The sequence below is a fragment of the Nomascus leucogenys genome, chromosome 2 (assembly GCF_006542625.1).
Source record: "Nomascus leucogenys isolate Asia chromosome 2, Asia_NLE_v1, whole genome shotgun sequence".
NCBI lineage: Eukaryota > Metazoa > Chordata > Mammalia > Primates > Hylobatidae > Nomascus > Nomascus leucogenys.
The window spans coordinates 91,074,953-91,090,930 of NC_044382.1; the positions used below are offsets into that span (position 1 = coordinate 91,074,953).

The 15,978-nt window shown below is 39.3% G+C and overlaps 1 protein-coding gene across 5 annotated transcripts in view; it reads left to right on the forward strand.

Moving 5' to 3' along the window:
* The window catches only part of ATG10 (autophagy related 10), a 416,286-nt gene extending 403,202 nt beyond the window's left edge, over positions 1–13,084 (forward strand). For 3 of the 5 annotated variants that reach the window (XM_030800849.1, XM_030800833.1, XM_003261671.3), the window contains exons 6-8: positions 427–524; positions 1,177–1,292; positions 1,944–2,179. In XM_030800849.1, coding sequence (XP_030656709.1) covers positions 427–524; positions 1,177–1,288 — 210 coding nt within the window. In that variant the 3' untranslated portion in view covers positions 1,289–1,292; positions 1,944–2,179. Of the gene's footprint in view, positions 1–426; positions 525–1,176; positions 1,293–1,938; positions 2,180–13,060 lie in introns of those variants that run through there. The other 2 variants (XM_030800857.1, XM_030800841.1) reach the window with 2 other exon arrangements.
* The last annotated feature ends 2,894 nt before the right edge of the window (positions 13,085–15,978 follow it).

Here is a 15,978-nt window from a genome sequence, read left to right on the forward strand (position 1 = left end):
CAAATGATTTTGATTCTCTTACCATTGACAAAGAGGTGAATAAAATGAATTATTTAGGTTCTCAAACTACTGAGCTTTGTGAACATCCTTGAAGAAAAACTGAAGAATAATGATAGGCCAAAGAGAAACACTGGCCAACAGAGAGGGAACTGATAAAATGCAACTTACAGTTTATATTGTGTAAACAAAAATGGGCACCCTGCTATACTCGACCATACTGCTTTATCAATGAATAGTCCTTTCTCACCAACTTTTTCTGATGTTTGGATTATAAATTGTTTTTAAAAATAGAAAATAAACCTGTATATTAATTCAATAACTTGGAATTTGAGACAAACCTCTATTTTAAAGGAGTAAACCAGATAAATTATTTTAGCCATTTCAAAGTAACTCACATTGATCCTGGACCAATTCTGATTCTTACAGGAACATCCAATACTTGGGCAACCCTTTTTTGTGCTTCATCCCTGCAAGACGAATGAATTCATGACTCCTGTATTAAAGAATTCTCAGAAAATCAATAAGTAAGAAACACCATCAAGATACATTAGCTTCTACTCTGATTTTAAAAGTGTAAATCTTTTTATGTGACTCTAAAAGCTAGGCTAAAAAAGAAATATTAATAATAATAATGGCTAACAATGATTTTTATGATATGCTAGATGCTGTTCTAAGAGTTTTAGATACAGTAAGACATTGGATTTTTGCAGCATTCCTATGTGCTAAGTACCATTATTTTACTCAATTTACAGAGGAGGAAGTTACAGAACAGAGGAGTTAAGCCACTCAAACAAGGTCACACAGCTAGTTAAGTGGTGGGGTTTGAATCTAAGCATTTTGGCCTCAGAACCATGCTCTTAATCACTGCACTCTGTTACCTTAGTAAATGCTGTAAACTGCAAGGGTAAAATTTGAATCATCAAGGGGAGTCAGGAGCCAGTACCTTACCTCATTCTTCAACTACCCTAATGAGGGATCCTCACAGGCTCTCTGGACCTTAAATTCTTGTCAAGCAATGGGGCTGGCATTCAGAAATGCTGAGATTCCAGGTGGTAGGCACAAATCTTTGAAAAAAGCCTCACTTCTGTTATTGTTGGTGACCAACTGATGTTCTACCATTCATCCAAAAACTGCAATGGAAACGTTAGCATGGCCTGTATTTCACTTGTTTCCTAGGAATGTCAACTATATCACATCATGGCTGAGCATTGTAGGGCCAGTTGTTGGGCTGAATCTACCTCTGAGTTATGCTAAAGCAACCTCTCAGGATGAACAAAATGTCGATTAACAAGGTAAAAGAAAAGCCTGGATTTAATGTTTTGCTGTTACAAAGATCAATGTCTCCATTGCATTTAGACTCATCCCACCAAATGCGAAATTTGCTTTCATCTTTAGTGGGCAAACCCTGGCTTAGTTTGTAGTTTTCCAATCAGTCCCCTACCAAGTTATTTAGGACAGGGATCCCCAAATCCCAGGCCACGGAGCAGAACCAGGCCTCACAGCAGGAGGTGAGTGGCAGCTGGGCAGGCGAGCAAGTGAGCATTACCACCTGAGCTCTTCCTCCTGTCAGATCAGCTGCAGCATTGGATCCGCATAGGAATGTGAACCCTATTGTGAACTGTGCCTCTGAGGGATCTAGGTTGCATGCTCCTTATGAAAATCCAGCCAATGCCTGATGATCTGTGGTGGAACAGTTTCATCCTGAAACCATCTCCCATTTGGTCTGTGAAAATGGTTTTCCCTGAAACTGGTCCCTGGTGCCAAAAAGGTTGGGGGCCACCAATTCAGGAAATATTTTACTTTGCTGTAAGTAGCATGTACTCAATGACAGGAATGGATAGTTTAGTACTAATATTCTCAAATAAGTCTTTACTGCTCAGTTAATCTTCTTTTATTCTCTTGGCTTTTGTTTTATGTTCTTCACATTCTTCTATTGAGCTTAGAAATTGTGGCACGAAGAACGCCAAGAGTTTACCTGGCCAGCCTTGGCTTTAATAGGACCGATACCGTGGAATATTTCATCTCACTAAGACTTGACATGGATTATTTTTCCCTTGGACACAAATGTCTACAGCAACTGATGTTTGATAGACTGAATGTTTAGAAGAAACACTTCAAAGGCATACATCATGGCCAGGCATGGTGGCTCACACCTGTAATCCAAGCACTTTGGGAGGCCAAGGTGGGAGCATCACTTGATCCTGGGAGTTTGAGGCCAGCCTGGGCAACATGGTGAAACCCGGTCTGTACAAAAAAATACAAAAATTTGCCTGTTTATGGTGGTGTGTGCCTGTAGTCCCAGCTCCCCAGGAGGCTGAGGTGGGAGGTTGGCTTGAACCCAGGAGGCAGAGGTTGCAGTGAGCTGAGACTGTGCCACTGCAGTCCAGCCTGGGTGACAGAGCCAGACACTGTCTCAGAAAAAAAAAAAAAGACACATCACTATAAATAGCAAGAAACAAATCTAACTTACTAATACTAGGAATACCAACATTATTAGGTCACTTGCAGGTTATTCTTTTCTAGGCCAAGTACTTCACTTCCATTTGTCTGACATGGAGATTAAGGGAGAAATGTATTTGTGTGTTCATTTTAATGTAAGATATACAAAAATTAAATTACTGGATTTACCTGTCCCTGAAACTGGTATTGTAAACATGACCTATCTTAAGTGATTCTCACACAGTCAAACTCAGGAACAATAGATTATTTCTGTTTTACTCCAAAAGAGAGAGAGAGAGACAGCGAGTGTGTATGTGTGCGTGTATGTATGTGTGGGTGTTTGTGTAGATAGATGTAAAATAAAGAAAAAACAATATTTTACTGTGAGATAATATGTTTTACCAGCAAAGTGTGGCATAGTAATTAGAAGTTTTCTAAAAAGCTATAGGAAATATTTAAACATTAAAATTTCTTTTTGACCTATAGTAATAAAACAATGGTCATTTTACCCCTCTGCTTCTCAACCCCACAGCTGCTCTGCTGTACTCTTTGAGGGCTCTTGAGTGAGTCTTCATGTCCCTGAGACTTATTTTCTTCATCTTTAATTTGAAAATAACAAGCTACCTCATAGGGTTGCTGTGAGAACCACATGAGATCATTAATGCATGATAAGATATTGTAAAGTATTATACAAATATTCATTAAATGCTCACCTTTCTTGTATATAATTGGTATTCACTAAGGCTGTAAATAAGTTTCATAGCCGGTTAAGTATTAAGATAAACCTAACCTGGAACAATTTTTTTTTTTTGGTTGCTTACTTTTTTTTGTTTTCATTTGCTAGGAGCTGAAACAAAGATTGAAATGTCATTGGCTTTTTAGAGAGTGTAGATTAGTGTCTTTGAATGAGGGATATACTTAAAATCACCTGAGGATCGTTTACAGCTACAGATGCTGGGGCCACCTGACACAGTCTCTCTGGGGTGATTCTGCTCTGGAGAACCTCTGGTCTGGATATACCTTTATTGTGACATTGATTTGTATTGTTTTGCTCTACTGACAGGCCTTTTCCAATCCATACAAGCTGAACTTGCTTCCTAATGTTTGTCTAGGCCTTACATGGATAGTAAGGAAGCTTAGGAGACATGTCCACAAGGCAGCCCACTTGTAGGAAACCAGTTCAGGTGAGGACATCATTCACCAGTGGATCACCGAGCACCGTGACAGCACCCTCAGTCCACATCTGCAGATTAAGAGCTGAACTCTCGCAGAGAAAGTGGAAGTAGAGAAAGGGTTAATTCAAACTGCTAGAAAAGCTAAAAGTAAATTTTAAGATGCTGAGCTGCCCATATTCATGCTAGGATGAGAGCCGGCTTAAATGCTTGCTGGGCATTTTGGTATTTACCACTTAACACGTTTTCAACTTCTGTGAGGGATTTTCCCCCCACTCTCCCTAATGTAAACACAGATTTCTCGGCAAGTCATTTCTCAAGTCATGTCATTTCTAGTGTAAAATAAATTATAATAATGTGTCCTCTGAATGGTGTTCTTGTCTGCAAACATTAGTTATCCTTTGCTAACAGATTCTGAGATGAGAGTTTATCGGTTTGGAGTCAATGTTTAGTTTTTAAAAAAAAGTTAAAAATAAAACTTTTTCTCTGATCAACAAAGACCTAAAAATTCACCAGTGGCAGAAAAAAGTTCTGAGGAGCTCCTGTAGATTGGGGAGGACTTTCTCCCCAGATAGATCCATCTCCTCAAGCAGCTTGATTTCTTTCTAGAATTTTTTTCACTTAAAAAACTTCTAATTTTTGGTTGATAACAATTTCCATTTTTATAAATGCAGTTATGCTAACAGAATGTTATCCTGACAGTTATTAAACATTAGAAGATATTTGGTTTTGTTGAAGTAACTGTTCTTTCTTGGCAATATGAGGATTTTTTCTCCCTGCTTCCTCAAATAATGTACAACATCTATCAGAAATAAGGCTGGGTAAAGCCGCTTCCAGCTAACCTCCTAAATACTGCTTCTGTGTGACCTTGGAAAAATTTCTTCACCTCTGTGGTCCTCAGTTTCTTTATTTGTAAAATAGGGAAATTCAGCTATGTGTCTTTTGCGAAAACTGTGAATTTTTAGGTCTGTGAAATAGAAGTCCAGAGATCTAAACTGTGAGGCTGGTTAGCTGCTAGCTGTGTGACTTGGGCCAATTTTCTTATTTCCTTCTTAAACTATTTCTGAAAAATAAAGCCCACGGTATCTATGCTGCTTACCTGACAAGGGCGTAGAGAAGATCAAAATGATACATAAAACTGAATGTGCTTTATAACCAAGGCAGCGAGACATGGAGTGAGGGGTGACAGTGGATAATGACCTGCTCCTTCAGGGACACTAGCATCCCTACTCCTCCCCACCTCATTGTATGCCTGAGCCCTCCCCAGTGCCAAGCGCTCTCTGATCTGGGGAGTCTTCTCCTTCATACCCTTAGCTGACTGTTGCTTATGCTGGTGCCCACCTGGAAGTGCTTCCTTCCCCACAGGTCTACCCAATTCCCACCCTGGTGTTGGTGATTCACTCTCACAAAGCCACCTCTGACCACCACAGACCCAAATCAGTGCTCCCTTCATTACCCACCGTCCTTAGTCACTATGAGCTTTTAGCTGCCTCTCTTCCGCTCTGATTTCTCCCCAGCTTGATAAGTATTAATTAAGTCATTTCAGGTGTTGGCCACTGTTCTTGATTTGCCCTGTTGCAGCATACACAGAAGAATGTCTGTGTGTGCCACCTAAGTAGAAAGGCTCTTGGGTTGGGAATTTGAGAAGTGGGAAAACTCTTTGAGGGACCAGCGGGGGGAGCAGAGGCTGTGTTGCTCAGCAGGTACTAGCCTACAAGCTAGAGGTTAAAAAAAAACAAAATTCACCTTCCCTCCAACAAACGCTTATTAAAACGAAGAGAAAAAAGGCCAGAACTGGGTTTTTGCATATATTTCTCCTATGATAGGTATAGTGGTTTTTATTCATACTCCCAAAATATTAGGAAATAGAGCTCTGCAATGTCAAAATCAGCTCTTACATAATCCAGAGATATTCCAGTGAGGTTTTTTTAGGGTTAAAATTTAAGAGTGAGAATATGAAAATATTCACTTCAGCTGATTTCCTCTTACATACTGAATCCTAGGCCAGGTGCCACAGATAGCAAATGAGGAGACATAAGAATGCCACAGTCCAGTGGAGAGGACACACAAGAGGAAGCTTCAGGAAGAGTAGGCTGCATGCTGTGGGCAAGCATATGCCAAGGAAGTCTTTGCAGAAGAGGAATGTGAGTGGAGTCTCAAAAACCTTATGACTTAGCCAGGTCAAGAGTGAAGGAAGAATCTTGAAGGTGCTTGTGGGGAAGTGGTGAAGAATCAAGCTGGCTAGAGCAGGACTGGGGCCAGCTCTGGAAGAGCCTTTACTGTCACACTGAGAATTTGTATTTGGCCCGAAAACCACAGCCACTGCTGGGATTCAAATAGAAAAGTTAAAGTGATCACATTTGCATTTAAGAAAGAACCTGTATTTTTTAAATGGCTGCTGCATATAACTAATCATCTATACACTTTGTCAGGTTTGGTTTGGTTTTGTTTTTACTGCAGTGTCTTAGCCACAGGATTTAGAAGGTTGAGGAGCACAGCAGGGGCTGAGATTGTGCCAAAGACACTTTTCAATTTTTACTTAGGGTCTTCCAAAACAAAATCTACCAGTGTCCTGAAAAGCCTTGAATTCTGGCTACTGAGTTACCTGGGGCAAGTCACTGCACCTCTCTGGGCTTCTGTTTTCTGATATATTAACATAAGAAAGTGTATTTGATTGAGTAAAATCAATTTATTGTTTTGTAACAAGCTTTTTTTTTTTTTTTTTTTTTTGAGATAAGGTCTTACTCTGTTGCCTAGGCTGGAGTGCAATGGCTTGATCTTGACTTACTCCAGCCTGACTTCCTGGGCTCAAGGGATTCTCTCACTGCAGCCTCCTGAGTAGCTAGGACTACAGGTGCATGCCACCACACCTGGTTAATTTTGCTTATTTTTTGTAGAGATGAGGTCTCACTATGTTGCCCAGACTGTACTTGAACTCCTAGACTCAAGAGATCCTCCTATCCTGGCCTCCCAAAGTACTGGGATTACACAGGTGTGAGCCACTATGCCCAGCCAGTTTTTTTTTTTTTTTTAAATGAAATAGAATACATAAAAAAGAAAATATCAAAGTGCACTACACATAGTAAGGGCATTATTGTTTTGTGAAACTTTGGTTTCAACTATATGTTTTTATATATATATATATGTTTTTATATATACATATACACACATATTTTATATATATACACACACATATATTTTATATATATATATAATCAGTGTGTGTGTGTCCACACACGCACACGTGCACGTGTGCACTGGGTTGTGACATAGACTGTATTTCTAGTGCCAGAAAATAGAAATCTGAAAACTGATGGACAAATAAGCTTCCTTCCTATTCTAAGACTTGATTCTCCTTATGCTGCTGACAAGTAAGTTGCTGAAGGCTATTCTATTAATAGAAGGGTATAGGAAGTACTTAACAATTATTGTTTCTGTGGCATTTCATGTGCACAAAGGTGTCTGAAGCTACTCCTCTGGATTTTTATAGGGCTTCTCTATAGAAGCATTTTCACATTTTTATTCCTGAATCTGGTAGTTCTTTTTTTTTTTTTTTTTTTTTTGAGATGGAGTTTTGCTCTTGTTGCTCAGGCTGGAGTGCAATGGCATGTCCTCTGCTCACCGCAACCTCCGCCTCCTGGGTTCAAGCAATTCTCCTGCCTCAGCCTGCCGAGTAGCTGGGATTACAGGCACGCGCCATGATGGCCGGCTAATTTTGTATTTTTAGTAGAGACAGGGTTTCTCCATGTTGGTCAGGCTGGTCTCGAACTCCCAACCTCAGGTGATCCACCTGCCTCGGCCTCCCAAAGGGCTGGGATTACAGGCGCGAGCCACCGCGCCCGGCCAAATCTTGTAGTTCTTTACAGTAATCCTGTGATCTCAAGCCCTTGCTTTAACTTTTGTGTTGTTAGTAGTGACATCTAGTGGTTCTGTTGCAAGTATCCTGCATTCTAGACCATTGGAGCTGAAAGTGATTTTAGTGACCACCAGGTCTCATTTTGTAAATTATTAAAAATAAACTGAAAACTCACATGTATTCCTACATTCAAATCAACTCGATATAATAATAAATAAAACCTATAGCTGTGTAATGCTTTCTTGGATTACTTTGAAGCTGAAGCCTTTCAAATACCCAGAAGTCACTGTTGGTTATAACCATGAGGCAGAAATTTAACAAAGCATGCCCTGATAAATTAAAAGGAAATCATAGTTCAGTATAGCTACAGCCTTTGGTGCACTGTTATTTACAGGTACATGCCAGAACCTCAGGCTTTTGCATGGTGCCTGGTGTTTGGTAGCACTCACTTAAATCTTTTTTGAATGTCTGAATATGTGCGTGATCACGAAGCCCTGGAGAAGAATCACAGAAGATGTGGGACTTGAAGGACAGAAAATTTGATAAGAGACTAGAAAGCTAAGCTTTTAAGTTAGGGGCCATGGAAGGCCAAAAAGGGAACCATGAGTAGGACCCAACAGGGCACCTTTCAAGGTTTTAACAGAGAAAGTTGACTATGTGGAGTTGTTGGAGGACTCATTTGGAAGTGGTAAATTGGGTGGATTAGAAGGAAGAGAAACTGGATAGAGGCCAAGAAGCTAATGTAGTGGTGAAGTGATGAATTTCTAAGTTAGAAAGGTGACAGAGTAAAGAGAAAGAAATCAGTGTCAGAGACATTTTGAGAACCAGAACTTGGTGTGAAGAGAATGAGAAGACACTTGTCATGACTTGGTTATGGCTTACATTCTATACTGGGAGTCCCTGTCCAGGCCTGGACCGACTTCCTTGGTCTCTGTTCTGCAGGTATCAGGGATTGAACTTGCTTTCTTCTTTCAAGAAGTGCCACCCACCCTATCCTGTGAGCAGATTTCTTTCTCCCGACCAGCAGCAGAGTGAGATGTAGTCTCCTCAGCGCTGTCCTTCAGTAGGTTCAAAGAAAGAGTCCCCAGGACCTTTCCTGCTTATCCATAGGGAAATGGCTAAATAAAATGTTGTACTACGTAGCAGTTAAGGGGAATGAATTCAATCTCCATGTATCAAAATGGGCACATCTCAAAAAACATTATTGAGTTAAAACAGAAAACAAACAGTAGATGTTAACTATGAGCTGTGTTTGAAAGTGTCCCCCCAAAAAGCATGTATGTGTTGGAAAGCTAATCACTATTCTAACAGTATTAAGAGGTGGGACATTTAAGAGATGATTAGGCCATGAGGACTCTGCCCTTCTGAATGGAATAATGCCATTGTTGCAGGAGTGGTTCCTTTCAAAAGGATGGGTTTGGCACCCTCTTGCTTACTCTCTCTCACCCACGTGATGCCTTCTACCTCACCAGATGCAACCCCTCAATCTTGGACTTCCCAGCCTCCAGAGCTGTGAGCCAATAAAGTTCTGTTCATTATAAATTACGCAGTCTGTAGTGTTCCATTATAGCAGCACAAAATAGACTAAGAAGTCACTATGCACGCAGCTTGATACTATTTATATTTTAAAATGCACTAATACCATGTATTTTCTATAGGTACATATACTGCAAGTGTATGAAAAACATAAAAAGTGATCTAGAAGGAAGGACACCAAACTTGTAAAAAAGGTGATCCAAGCCTTCTTTGATCACCCTTTGCAGGTATAGAGTGGGAACTTGGTTTGGAAGTAGTCAAAGAGGACTTTGGCTCTTTTTGTAATGCTAGACTTAATCTATCCGTAGAATGTAAACTAGAAATTCCTTTTTTAGAAAAGATTTGAGTCCTCATAGATAATTTGGGAAACACAGAAGAATTTGAAGGAGAATATTTAAAAATCACTGAAGTGTATATCATCTAGAGATAACTGCTTTAAAATTTTTTATGTATTTCCTTGTGCTAGTTTAAACATATTTAATTAGGATCATCCTGTATATGGTTTTACATCCTGATTTTTTCCACTTAACATTATATCTGGAATATTTTCTCATGTCATTTAATGTTCTTTGAAAATACTATTTTACATGACTAGCTAGGATTTCTTCTATTCCAAAATGTACCAAATAATTATCCTATTGTTTGAGTTTTGGTCTTTTCTAATTCCTCACTGTTTATTTAACATACATTCATTTCAGCACTTTTTCGTGTCAGGAACTGTTCTAGGAATATAGTGGTCAGTAGGGCAGACAAAGCCCCTACCCTCAAAGAGCTTTCAGAATGTAATGCAATGAGCCAGGCGCAGTGGCTCTCCTGTAATCCCAGCACTTCGGGAGGCCGAGGTGGGCAGATCACCTGAGGTCAGTAGTTCGAGAACAGCCTGGCCAACAGGGCAAAACCCTGTCTCTACTAAAAATACAAAAAAAATTAGACGGGCATGGTGGCGCGTGCCTGTAGTCCCAGCTACTCGGTAGACTGAGGCAGGAGAATCGCTTGAACCTGGGAGGCGGAGGTTGCAGTGAGCCGAGATCGTGCCACTGCACTCCAGCCTGGGGGACAGAGCAAGACTTTGTCTCAGAAAAAAAAAAAAAAAAAATGTAATGCAATGAGAAATGTAGGCAGAAACCTGTGCTCACATTTTGTTTCTTTAGGTTACACTGTTAATGGAATTAACGGATTAAAGGATATAGGATCATGTCACTAAATTTTTCCCCAGTAAGGATATAGCAATTTACATTCCCAGCAGCAGTCTGTGTTTTATCATTTTCTTAAATCTTTGAGAATTATTTTACTTTGCTTTAATCACTGAATTAAACATTTTTCTCTGGTCTTGCTAAGATTTCTTGGATCCTTAGCTTCATTTCTTCTTAATATGTTATATTTTTCTTAGCATGTTAAATTTCATTTTCTCACCTTCTTCTTGTGACTTCATTGCCTCCACATGTCCATTGTGCTCCTATAAGAGCAGATTGTCCATGTTCTGGTTCAGTTTAACCAGAGAATATGCAGTTAAACAATTAGAATATGTATGTAATTTAAAAAATATATTATGGAAAATTTCAAACATATGCAAAAATAGTACAATTAACCCTCACATACCTATAAATTGGAATCAACAATTACCAAGATTTTGCCATATTTGTTTCACTTAACCCTTTTTTTCTTACTGTGCTCAAATACTTTTAAGCAGTAACAGACATTGTCATTTGTTTTTACAGGTGCATACTGAACATTTTTATTTGATTTATTCCTTGCATTCTTATACGTTAAAAACATCTTTGGGTTTTTGTCCTCTGCTTTTATGCCTGAGGGTGAGGCTTTGTGCCCTCTTTCTAATTTTTACCAATAGCATGGGAACTTTTCCCTAAAATGACCATAATTAGGGCAGCCATGAAATAAAAGCAGAATGTAAAATGTGCATTTTGCAGGTTCTGCAGACTGGATCATCTACAGAACTGGACAACATTGGGAACACCCATAAACCATGTCAAACCACAGTCCACTTCTCTCAATTGTTCTTAACTGTGATTAAAATGGAAAATTATGTAATATGTGACTAAATCCTCATTGTTGTACAGGTTGAAATAGTAGCTGGTTTCTTGTGTTAGGAACTCATATACACAAATATACACACATAATTGGAAAATTCTGCATATAGTTTCAGGCGTTCCTAGTCCCTCTAAAATCCACCTATGGGCCAAACCCTATCCATCTATGGGAATCCTGGCAAATAAATTCCACTCACAATGGCTTTCTTTCATTACTTAAACACACACACACACACAGGCAGGAGGAAGATGAGTATGTTGATAAGGAGAAAAGTATTTAATTATAAACATATAAACATAAGAAAATGTGTAAAATACAGAACAAACAAAATCAACTATTGTATACTATAATTAAGATCCTGGGGAAATACTTGGAACCTATTAGGAACTTGTGGAGGGGAAAAGTGGTCATACTACCTGCAAACACACACGAACAGAGTACCTAAAGTTGTCAAACTGTATAGAAAAAAAAATCTTACTATAAGCTGGATAAATTCATAAAGCTATTGGAGAAAAAAGATATGACAAAATCTATTTAATACCAGTTTCCAAAGCAAGAAATGGACAAGACACATTTTAAAAAGTAACAGTTCTCTCTACTGTTCTCAGCTGTGATTGAAATGAAAAATTATTTAAAGCATGTCTTACTTTGCCCATTATTGTACAGATTTAAACGTTAGCTGGTTGCTGAAAGACGTAAGTAAGCATTATAATACATCTGTTAGCATATACATTTTGAAATTTGGGTTTGCTCCGTATATCCTACACTTTTAGCACAGCCAAGCAATGTAGCCCCTTGTTCTATTTATTTTTTTCTTTTTCTTTCTTTCTTTTTTTTTTGGAGAGGGAGTCTCGCTCTGTTACCCAGGCTGGAGTGCAGTGGTGCAATCTCGGCTGACCACACCCTCTGCCTCCTGGGTTCAAGTGATTCTCCCACCTGAGCCTCGCAGGTAGCTGCGACTACAGGTGTGCGCCACCACGCCCAGCTACTTTTTTGTATTTTTAGTAGAGACGGAGTTTCGCCATGTTGGCCAGGCTGGTCTCAAACTCCTGACCTCAGGTGATCTGCCCGCCTCAGCCTCCCAAAGTGCTGGGATTACAGGCGTGAGCCACTGTGCCCAGACTTCTATTTCTAATTAACTATAATAAAAGAGTTTTAGGCCAGGTGCAGTGGCTCACGCCTGTAATCCCAGCACTTTGGGAGGCCAAGGCGGGTGGATCATGAGGTCAGGAGATCGAGACCAGCCTGGCCAACACAGTGAAACCTCGTCTCTACTAAAAATACAAAAAATTAGCCGAGTGTGGTGGCAGGCACCTGTAGTCCCAGCTACTGGGGAGGCTGAGGCAGGAGAATGGTGTGAACCCAGGAGGTGGAGCTTGCAGTGAGCCGAGATTGCGCCACTGCACTCCAGCCTGTGTGACACAGTGAGACTCTGTCTCAAAAAAAAAAAGTTTTAGAAGGCTAGATTTAAAAATTTCTCCCACACTGTGACTGGATTACAGAACAGAATTCATGCCAACAATAACTTATTACCACAAATAAGCAGAGTAAAAGGAGCTGGTACTTCTGTGGCTAGATCTGACTAGTGACCTGGGGACTTTGATTTCCTCCTTACCCTCCTTACCATCAGAATTGCTGTTTGCAAGCTTCAGGTCAGCTGGAAAGCAGAGTGCATTAAGGAAGACATTTGTGATGGTGCTCATTGCACACATCTGAGAGCTGTGTGTGCGTGGTTCCCTTGTTTTTGAAGATACACATCATATATTAGAGGCTTAAGTGACCATCTGAATGAGGTGGCGACTGGGCATGTGCATATTTGAAAATATTAGTTATTTGTCATTCATGGTTCCCTTCAAATGTGTCACTCTAAAAAACTATTTTCTTCTATGAGACAATTTATGCTTTAAAACATTTAATTGTTAAATGTTTTAATGGTTTGCTGTACACCTTCTGTGGTGACATTACTGTGACAATTAATAAGCTATAAAAATCCACTTCTCTTCCTCAGGTACTAACAAACATAACATCACTTTACCAAAGAAAAAGGACAGGATTGTGTTAGAAACGAAGACTGCTCAGTATAACCAGCGAAGACAGTCCCCCAACTACAGTAGCATAAGAATGTGAGTTAATGCTTAAATAATCCACTGACATAGACTTTACAGGTTAAAATAAAGATTACATAAGTTACTGTTAGTGAACATTTTATTGTAATATGGTAATTTATTATTGTAGTCTCTTTTCTTGGCTTTATGCAAAGCCAATAAAGAAAAACGCTAGCTACTTTGACAACCTTCCAACAGATTCCAGGAATATTATCCACAGCGTGACCATTATGACCAATCCTACAACTAGACATTTTCCTGGAATGAAATACAGGAATCCAGTACACATACAGATACACATTCGAATTTTTATAGCTGTCAAATTAGAGCTGTGTCTCTCAGTGCTATCAAAAAATAACAGGAAAAAGCCCCCATTTATCTGGGGTGTTGTGTGTTTAGACTTTCAAAATTTTTTTTCAGAACATCAGTAACTGGAGTGTTTCAATATTTTCATACAAACACACAAAATTTACTCCTCTTCCCTTCACAAAACAGAAAACAAAAACTCTTACTAAGTACCTAGATAAATTTGTGCCTGAGTTTACTAAGTAGCTACCTGTAAGGCAATGTTTATCGTTTTGCGATAGGGTGTTTCTGACAGGAACAATTCCATTTGGAGAATAAACTATTGTTTTGACTTGAGCTGTGCCAATTACTTGGGCAAATTTATTTATAAAATACTTAACAGCTGCCTTATTTGGGCTTCCGACTTCTAAGATGAGAGCAGTAATTCCCACAAATGGAGAAAACAGGAGGTGGCTACATAAGAACTACCTGACAGATTTCTCATGGATACCCTCAAGATGGTTTCCCAGGGGAATTCTGATGTCACTGGGTTTGGGAACCACAGAACTAAGTGATCTCCTGATTCTTTTTGCTATAACAATTTCTGATTGGTTTGGGCTTTGCTAGGCAAATAAAGAGAACACAGATTAAATAACAGACTAAATTAACTACCCTCTCATAAATTTTATGTATACACATATATGTTAATACATTACTTTTTATTTATAAATAATTTAAGGCACACAAGAAGTTGCAAAAATAGAATAGTTTGTGTATACCCTTCATCCAGCTTTCCCAAATGATAATATCTTTCATAACCAAAGTATATTTTCAAAACCAAGAAATTGACATTAGTCCAAAACTATTAACTACAGAATTTACTCGTTCACCAATTTTTACATGTTTTTATTGTGTGTATAGTACTATGAAATTCCACTGCAAGTATTGATTTCCATAAATATCACCAAGATAAAGACACAGAAGTGTTTCATTCCCACAAACTCCCTCATACTATCCTTTTTTTTATCGTCAGACTCTGCCCCCATTCTGAATCCCTAGTGATCACTGATCTCTTCTCCATTGCTATAATTTTGTCATTTCAAGAGTGTTATATAAATGAATCCATACCAGATGCAACTTTGAGATAGGCTTCTGGTACCCAGCATACTACCCTAGAAATTCATAGAAGTTGTTTTATGTAACAATCTGGCTGAGTAGTATATCATTTATGGATATACCACAGTGTATATATTGGCCCATTGAAGGATATTTAGGTTGTTTCTATTTCTTGGCTGTCCAAATAAAGTTGCCATGAATATTTATATACAGGTTTTTGTGTGGACACTTACTTTCATTGCTGTATTTCAATCCTGTACCCAGGACTACAATTTCTGGCTCATGTTGTTAAGTATCACTTTTTCAGAGTGACTGTACTATTTTTCCACCAACAATGCATGAGGGATGCAGGTGCCCGCCTTTCTCACCAGTAGTTGGTATTCTCAGCATCTTTAACTTTAGCCAGGTTATAGTGATAACTTGTTTTTGTTTTAATTTGCATTTGCCTGATGGCTAATGATCATCTTTTCATGTGCTTATTTGCCATCTGTTTTGTGAAGAGACGTATATTTGCCCATTTTGTGATGGGATTGTGTTTTCTCACTTTTTGTTTAGAGAATTGTTTTAGATGTAAGTCCTTTATTGGATAAGTGTTTTGCAAATATTTTCTCCCAATCTATGGTTTGTCTTGTCATCCTATTGACAGGATTTTTTATTTTATTTTTATTTTTTAAGAGAGGGTCTCACTGTGTTGCTCAGGCTGAATTGCAGTGGCACAATCATAGGTCACTGCAGCCTCAAACTCTTGGGCTCAAGCGATCCCCTGATCCTCTCAAGTACCCGGGACTACAGGTGCACACCACCATGCCAGGCGAATTTAAAAATTTTTTGTAGAGATAGTGTAGCAGGATGAGCCGCAGACAAAACCTCTCAAGACACCGAGTTGTAGAAGGAAGGGCTTTATTCAGCTGGGAGCATCGGCAAGCTACTGCCTTAAAATTCAAGCTCCTCAAGTGCACAATTTCTGTCCCTTTTAAGGGCTCACAACACTAAAGATTTCACATGAAAGGGTCGTGATTGATTGAGCAATCTAGGGGATATGTGACAGGGGTTTCATGCGCTGGTAGTCAGTCAGAGTGAAACAGAACAGGGAGTTGCACAATGTTCTTTTATACAATGCCTGGAATCTATGGATAACAACTGGTTCTAAGTCATGAGTTGATTTTTAACTACTAGGTTTAGGCCAGGCAGGCCCAGGGCTGATTTTAGGCCTGGCGCCAGGCTGCCTGTCTTTGATTTCACTTCCTTGTTTTTTTCTTAAAATAAGTACTGAGTATCGAGACCACGGTGAAATCCCGTCTCTACTAAAAAATACAAAAAATTAGCCGGGCGTGGTGGCGGGCACCTGTAGTCCCAGCTACTCGGAGAGGCTGAGGCAGGAGAATGGCGTGAACCCGGGAGGCGGAGCTTGCAATGAGCC